We start from the raw sequence: 7,532 nt of genomic DNA, 5'->3' as shown, positions 1-7,532 counted from the left end.
TTTTTAAAGATTTTATTTATTTATTTGACAGAGAGAGATCACAAGTAGGCAGAGAGGCAGGCAGAGAGAGAGAGGGAAGCAGGCTCCCTGCCAAGCAGAGAGCCCGATGCGGGACTCGATCCCAGGACCCTGAGATCATGACCTGAGCCTAAGGCAGCCGCTTAACCCACTGAGCCACCCAGGCGCCCTGTGGAATCTGTTTTAATTCACTTTTGTGTCTGAGCCATTTTTTGCCTGGAAAATCAGCCTGAATAAGCCCATTCATCAATGCAGCAAAGCTAAGCTTTTACGGGTCAAGTGTATAAAAGCAAATGGGTGTGTGTAAGCAGTCTTTGCTTTGTTGAGACATATTACAATATGAAAAATCCGATGCTCGGATGCTTGGGCTTGCCAGCAAAGCACCAGCTAAGTATTTTTCCTTCTTCCTTATTATTATTGTCATTGTCATTCTTATTTTTAAGAAAGATGGGGAACAGCGGGGACTCCAGACACTTCCTCTGTCTTAAGTGAATTTCGCCCTTCATGTCAATCCTTTGTGGACTCTGTGTCCTTCTGTTCTACCCAAGCAAGATCTCAGTCTACCCTCTGTCTGGCATTTGGGGTTGGAATGTGCGCAGCTTTGAGAGAGCAGACAGGCACTACAGGGTTTTCCTCCTCCTCCTCCTCCTCCTTTTTTTTTTTTTTTTTTTTCTTTTTAATAGAGATCATTTATTGGCTGAATACCATATGCCAGCCACTCTGCTGGGCACTTTTCCAGACATTATCTCATTTAATGTTCAGAACCACCTCATGAGTAAATGAGGCTTTCCTTCTTCATCACAGTGTTTCTAGGGGAGCCAGCAGTAGATGGAACCCCTCTAGGTACATTCTAAGTCCCATGGGAGACCAAAAGGGTGGGGCTGGGCTTTGGGGTCCCACTGGCAGGCAAGGGCCACTAGCAGGGTAGCTGGAGGCAGTGCGGAAGGTGGGTATCATTACTGGCCTGGCTTATCAGGTTTCAGGAAGGCGGATTATCCGGAGTGCCCCTTGTGTGACATACCCACAAGGACCTGGGTTCCAGCCCTGACTTCACTGTCTTCATGGATCCTTGACCTAAGTCACTTTTCTTCTCTGAGTCGTAGTCTGTTCAATGACAAGAATCTGGATGTCTCCTATGTGTTCTTACCCTATACTAGGCACTGTGCTAAAAGCTCTGGATGTCTTGACTCATTTCATCCTGATGATGACCTTTGGAGGTGTGGGGTCTATTACCACCCTATTTTATCTTTAAAAATTTATTTATTTAGTTATTTTTACTGAGGTATTCTTGACATACAATATTATATTAGTTCCCGGATATACAATATACAGTGATTCGACAATACCGTACATTACACAGTGCTCGCCAGGATACGTGTAGCAATCATCAGCCTATTTTAGATGAGAAAAAAAGAGAACAACTGGATGACTTATGCAAAATCACACAATTAGGACTATGTGGAGGCAGGACTCTATCCCTGGGAGTCCAGCTACGCAGCTACTGTGGGATTCCGCCCTCCTAGGTTATCTGGACAGACCCAACACTAACCTATGCTTTGTAGAACTCAGGCGGGGTTTGTTGAATAGTGAGCGGTAGAGGTGGCTTGCCATTACCAAGTGGCTTTTTGGTCTCCATCTCATCCTTAGAAGGAACCTTGAAAATGGCACTGGAGAAGCGTTCTTTTTGCTTTTGCCAAAAATGTCTTCTTTCCAATGTAATCGGGAAAAAGGAAGACAGATCATAAAGATCACGGGCTAGGTAAACATGGCTGTCTCCGGAGAAAGTGCTTATTATCAATGAGGAATCCAGAAGAGTGGGAGATCAGTTTGTACTGAGCCAAATTCATCAAAAATGCCAACAAATAACTAGCCTGCAAGAATTTGTTGTGTGGGTGTGATGTGCCCAGTACTGAGACACCAAGGGCAGGCAGACCGTAAGAACGTGTGTTCTCTGAGCCTGAGCGCACAGTGGACCTGGACACTCGAGATTAACAGGCACTAGACAGGTCAACACAAGACGCTAAATATTTGCATCCTGATAACAGTCACAAACTGTCGTATTTGTAGAGCCTGCTACAGTTTGCAGAAACTCTCACAGGGTTACCTCATTTCAGTTTAGTAACGGACTGTGATATGCCCGGGGCGGGGTGGGGGTTTGCAAGCCCCTATTGCAGATGAGGAAAGCAAGGCAAATTGAGCCTCTTGGACTTGGCCAGAGCCAGGGGTCTTCCGATTCCAAAGCCATCATCTGTCATTCTCACAAGTAACGTGGTAGATGTGGAAGGTCCTGGGAGGAGGCAGTGTTTGAACTTCATTCCGAAGCTGGCTTCTGGTCACTGCTCTTGGCTAGTCAGGAGGAGCAGGGGAGGAGGAGAAAATCTTTACTGCTGTTGTCTTACTTTTGCATTCAGGAGTCTGGTATGTGAGACGTGGAGAGAAACCCCAATTATGATGAATTCTGTAAAAATGTCGAGAAGGGGCACTCAAATATAGAACCTGATTTAGAAAAATTTCCATCCCTGCCTTCCTTTATCATTTTTCTTTCTCTTTTATCATTTCTTTGTGGGCAAGAGGGTCTTGCTCTCTTTGGAACCCTGCAGAGGCTTGCCCCACGGTTTGCTTGGAGTAGATACCCTTTAAAATGATCTTTAATTGACAAGTGTTGAATGATAATGGCCCAACATTTGCTTTTAGCTAATAATGTTACAGATAAGCAGTTAATGTTGACAGCAGCTGGCTTCAGTGTGCTTGCTGAGGTCCCCCACGAATGAAAGCCTCCTGCTCATCAGCCAGAGCAGATCAACTGAGCTCATCTGAGCCTCCAGCAGATGCTTATCAATGTTGACTTAATGATTAACTTATGCAGTCATATATACCCTCTTTACAGTTACAAATATAACCCTCTTTCCATTTACAAAAATACACATATATCTTCTTTACATTTACATTACAAATACATTTACAAGGATTCATTCTGTAAGGACTGGAGTACTTACCTGGCATTACGGACTGTTAGGTGCTGGGTATTCTGCGGTAAAGGAAACAGGCACGAAGGGAGTGGGCAGTTACTGGGGAGACAGACATTAAACAAAGACGTGCAAACATTTAAGTAGGGCCAGGTGCTTCAAAGAACTTCCTGGGGGGAGAGGAACAAGGCTGGGGAGGGCACTAGGTTAGATGGGGGACCCAGGAAGACCTTTTTGAGAAAGGGACTTTCCATTCTGAGGGATGCACAGATGTTTATCCAGTGAAAAGTGGGAGAAGGAGGACCTTAGGACGTGGAAGGAGTGTGAGGGTTTGAAGGCAAGGACGCGCACGGAGACTTGGAGGAAATTCTGGAGAGCTGGGGTGGGGGGCTGGGAGGGGGCTGAGGAGGAGGGCAAGGACCGATCATGCTGTACCCTTTACACCAGCTTAGGGATCTTAGAGTTTATTTTGGGGGCTGTGGGAAGGAGCTCATGGATTTGTAGGGGGTGGGGAGTATCAGGAGCCAATTTACATTTCTGCAGGATGGCCCATGAAGACAGGGAAGAACAGATTGGAGAGGCTCAGGCATGGCAGTTGGGAGCCTTCTTAACTGGAGGATTAGAGAGTTGGGACCACATTGGACCGAGTGGAAACCAATGGGAGCTGAGGAAGTAGAGGCCACACTTGTACAGCTCGGCTCTGAAAGGGATCAGAGAGGGTGTGGGGATCTGCCCGTGTGTGTGGAACCCACACAGGGCCGAGGTCAGGGAGCTGAGTCCAGTCAACACGTCCACGTCTCTGTGCTTGGAGTCATATGGCGCTAGAGCTTCTAGAACAGAAGACATTGGAATCTTGGCTCTGGTTTTGTCTCTAACTGCTGGGGATATTTGAGTTTATCTCTTGTTCTTCTCTGTTTTTGTTTTTGTTCTTGTTTTCCTCACAGTCTGTTGATTGTATGATTTAAAAAAAAAAACAGGTAATCTGTCTATGAATATTTTTCTTCATAGTATCATTCACGTGTGTTAATTTGGATCATTTTTATAAATTGAACTAGGAGAGCTATGAGTGGGTATGTGGAACATTTGTGGTGAGATTCTAAGCATTTGCTCTTTGATGATTCCCAATACGCTGCTTTCGAATTGCCTTAAATGGAGAGACAGGAGTGATAAGCCTGGTGGTGTGGAGATGCGGAGCCACACGAAGCTACGTTGGGGTGAGGCCTGGTGGAGAGCCCTGGGTGCGGCTAAGCCAACTTTCTGCATCTCAGTGGAGTCCTTCCTTACCTGCCCTTCCTCATCCCATGAGACTTCCTCTTTATCCATAGACACTTATAAAAAGATGCAAGAGAGGTGCCTCTGGTCTGTCATCTGGGGACCCACGTTTGGCAGAATATAACGGCCTCTGTCATTGTCTCTGTCACTATCTCTTTCTCACTCAAATAAATGAATAAAATCTTCTTTTAAAATATTTTATTTATTTATGACAGAAAGAGATAGCGAAAGAAGGAACACAAGCAGGGGAAGCAGCAGGCAGAGGGAGAAGCAGGCTCTCCGCTGAGCAGGGGATCCCAGGACGCTGGGATCATGACCTGAGCCGAAGGCAGACCCTTAAGGACTGAGCCACCCAAGTGCCCCTAAGTGAATAAAATCTAAAAAAAAAAAAAAAAAAAAAGGAAAAAAAAGGAAAAAAAAAAAAAGAAAAAGGAAAAGGAATCTCCTTGCAGCTGTGTGGAATGAGAAGGTAGATAGGACCATAGGACTCAAAGTTACTCCAAAGATCATTTAAGACATTTGCTATTTCCTGAAGACTTCTTTCAGGAATGTGGACTTCTATCCTGGCAAATAATTATTGTGGTGAGATAAAACACGCCAGTAGACTAAAATGTGACGCTTGAATATGTCCACATTTTTTTTTTTTAAATTTTCATTCTTTTATGGACTGGTCGGGCTTTCTTAAACCCTGTCTGATACACACCAAGGTGAATCCGAGAGTATTTCCTAGCATTTACTTAAGGCAAAGAATTTCATTGGCCAGAGGGATGAGAGAACTTGGCAGCTAAAGACTGTGGTTGGTAGGTTTGATTGAGAGGAGGAGCCTGGGTTCTGGCAAAAAGTTATGTCAGCACTCTTGTCTTTGTGGTCAGTAAATCAGACCTCCTGGGGCACGGCTTTTCCCGCGGGTTTTTAAGATCCCGGTTTTCTAAGTGTGGTTCCTTCATGAGGCTGCTGACATCAGACCTCCTTCTCCCCTCCTCCTCTTGGTGATTAGACATCGCCTGGCCATGATTTAGCTCTGAGACTATTTCAGGGTTGAAACTTCTCCGCCTCCAGGCTAAAAGTATAAATGAAAAGTGTCATTATATGGCAGTGTCCTTCTGTCTGTCTATCTATCTATCTATCTATCTATAGCTTCTTTAAAAAAAGGATTTACTTATTTATTTTAGAGAGAAAGAGAAAGCATGAGCAGAAGGAGGGAGAGAATTGCCTTAAATGGAGAGACAGGAGTCTCTCAGGAGAGGGAGAGAGACTATCCAGCAGACTTCGCGCTGAGTGTGGAGCCGCATGGGGCTCTATCTCAGGACCCTGAGATCATGACCTGAGCTGAAATCAAGAGTCAGACAATCAACCGACTGGGCCACCCAGGTGCCCCTCTATCTATCACTGTTGTCAAAGAGTAAAAAGGTATCGATATCTCTTATCATCTCCTTAAATCACAATTCTATAGGGTAGGCTGTCTGGATATGCAAAAATGGGAATCTCATGGACGTTCATACTATGCCTGAGAACTTCACTTTTTATGCAGTTTCTTCAGACTTCTTGACCTAATTTGAAAGCAGATGTCACTGTGGTGCATCTTGGCAGTGATACGCACTGAGTTTTCTCCCAGCGCCCCCCAGACTTAAAATGCAGGCACTGGAGAGCATTTTGCCTTCTCATCTAGTGTCCTTTCAATGGCGCTTTGAAACAAAGAGGACAGGATGCAGTTCTGTAGTGTGGCCCTCAACTCTAATGGGTTTGCTTTCAGCTGTTTTCGACCAGTCACTCCTGTCAGCCACATCATTTAAAAGCACAGAAGCAAGCCCTGTTTTACAACCCTCTGTTTGTAAGTCAGTGTCAGCAGCTCAGAAATAAATCCCACTGAGGCATTATTAGATATTGGGGTTAGGTTTTAGAATACGTGCAAATGCAGAGGTATGTCATAGGAGTGGCAAGCTAGAAGGAACTTTGTGGAACTCCAGGATTGTGTGGTGTTGAAGGGAGATGGAGTTGTCTCTGTTGGAAACAGGGCCCGGATCCCCATGCCACGCACACAGACATACACCCTCCAGGGTACAGAGGTGGTGCGGGCTGCTTTGTTGATTGCATAGACGTAGACCAACCACAAAGAAGTACCAATTGCATATAAAGTTTCAGTTTGACAAGAGGCAAGGAGTTTGGCAGTTAAATGGTACTGATAGTTATGTACTAAGAATGCATTCAATACCACTGAACCGTAGCCTTAAAAATGGCAAAGATGGTCAATTTTATGTCACGTGTATTTTATCACGATAACAAAATTGAAAAAAAAAAAGAATTTGAGATTCCTTTTTTTGGTCTCAGATTCTTTCCATGCTTAAAAATTATTGAGAACTCCCCCCCCCCCCACCCCATGCAAAGCTCCTGTTAATGGGGGTTATATCTATCAATATGTTTTTTTGGATACCATCAGTTTATTATAAAAGAGAGACATAGAAATTATTTACATGACGAAAGATTTCACAACTTCAGTTACAAAATGGCAGCTTCACTTGATAGCATTACAATAATAATGTGTTTCAGTCTATGTGCTTTCTGAGAATGTCACGGTCTCTAAACAGGAGATAATCCTTGTTATCTAGAACTACTTTGGTGCCTTCATATTTTGGCAGAAGAAATTTATCCCCAACTTTCATGCTAACTGTTTGAATCCCTCCACACTTTCCTTTAGAGCCCGAACCAACAGCTACTATTGTCACATACCATGCTTTTCCCTGAGGCTTTTCTGGAAGCATAATGTGTCCTTTTGTTACAGTTTTGGCTGCACTCCTTTCAACTAAAACTCGGTCCAAGAGGGGAGGAAACTTTCTAAACGCCTGTCCTGCCGGTGACTCCAGCCAGGGCAGTACATACTCTCATCTACCAATATGTATATATTAGAAATTAAAATAGTTACATTTTAAGGGTACCTGCCTTGTTCCGTTGGCAGAGCACATGACTCTTGATCTCCGGGTTGTAAATCGTAATCTTGACCATATTGGGTATAAAGATTGCTTAAAAAAAAAAAAAGATAAAATCTTAAAATAGTTACATTTTGAGGTGTTAATTATTAATTCATTTAAAGTGACAGTGATATTCTCATTGCATGTTAACATAAATAGCCTATTTTTATGAAAAATAACTATCTTCAAAACAAAAACAATGCATTAGCAGGGAGCCTGCTTCCTCCTCTCTCTCTCTGCCTGCCTCTCTGCCTACTTATGATCTCTGTCTATCAAAAAAAAAAAAATGCAAGGGTGGCATTGTTTTACA

At 43.8% G+C, this 7,532-nt stretch overlaps 1 protein-coding gene across 1 annotated transcript; it reads right to left on the bottom strand.

The window, feature by feature from the left end:
• Positions 1–6,799: 6,799 nt before the first annotated feature.
• Positions 6,800–7,256, bottom strand: LOC111154067 (10 kDa heat shock protein, mitochondrial-like). The gene is made up of 2 exons (XM_022513421.1): positions 7,190–7,256; positions 6,800–7,101 (listed from the first exon to the last, which is right to left on the bottom strand). The coding sequence occupies exons 1-2, from the start codon at positions 7,254–7,256 to the stop codon at positions 6,800–6,802; spliced, it is 369 nt and encodes a 122-aa protein (XP_022369129.1).
• Between the last annotated feature and the right edge of the window lie 276 nt (positions 7,257–7,532).

Source organism: Enhydra lutris, unplaced genomic scaffold (assembly GCF_002288905.1).
Source record: "Enhydra lutris kenyoni isolate GAN:26980312 unplaced genomic scaffold, ASM228890v2 scaffoldscaffold35, whole genome shotgun sequence".
NCBI classification, from domain to species: domain Eukaryota; kingdom Metazoa; phylum Chordata; class Mammalia; order Carnivora; family Mustelidae; genus Enhydra; species Enhydra lutris.
This window is presented reverse-complemented; position numbering and strand designations above follow the sequence as displayed.

Coding starts and splice junctions, on each gene's coding strand:
- LOC111154067 (XM_022513421.1), bottom strand. CDS start 7,256: ATGGTCAAGATTACGATTTACAACCCGGAGATCAAGAGTCATGTGCTC. Junction 7,102..7,189: donor CTGCCAACGGAACAAGGCAG/GTACCCTTAAAA, acceptor AGTCACCGGCAG/GACAGGCGTTTAGAAAGTTT.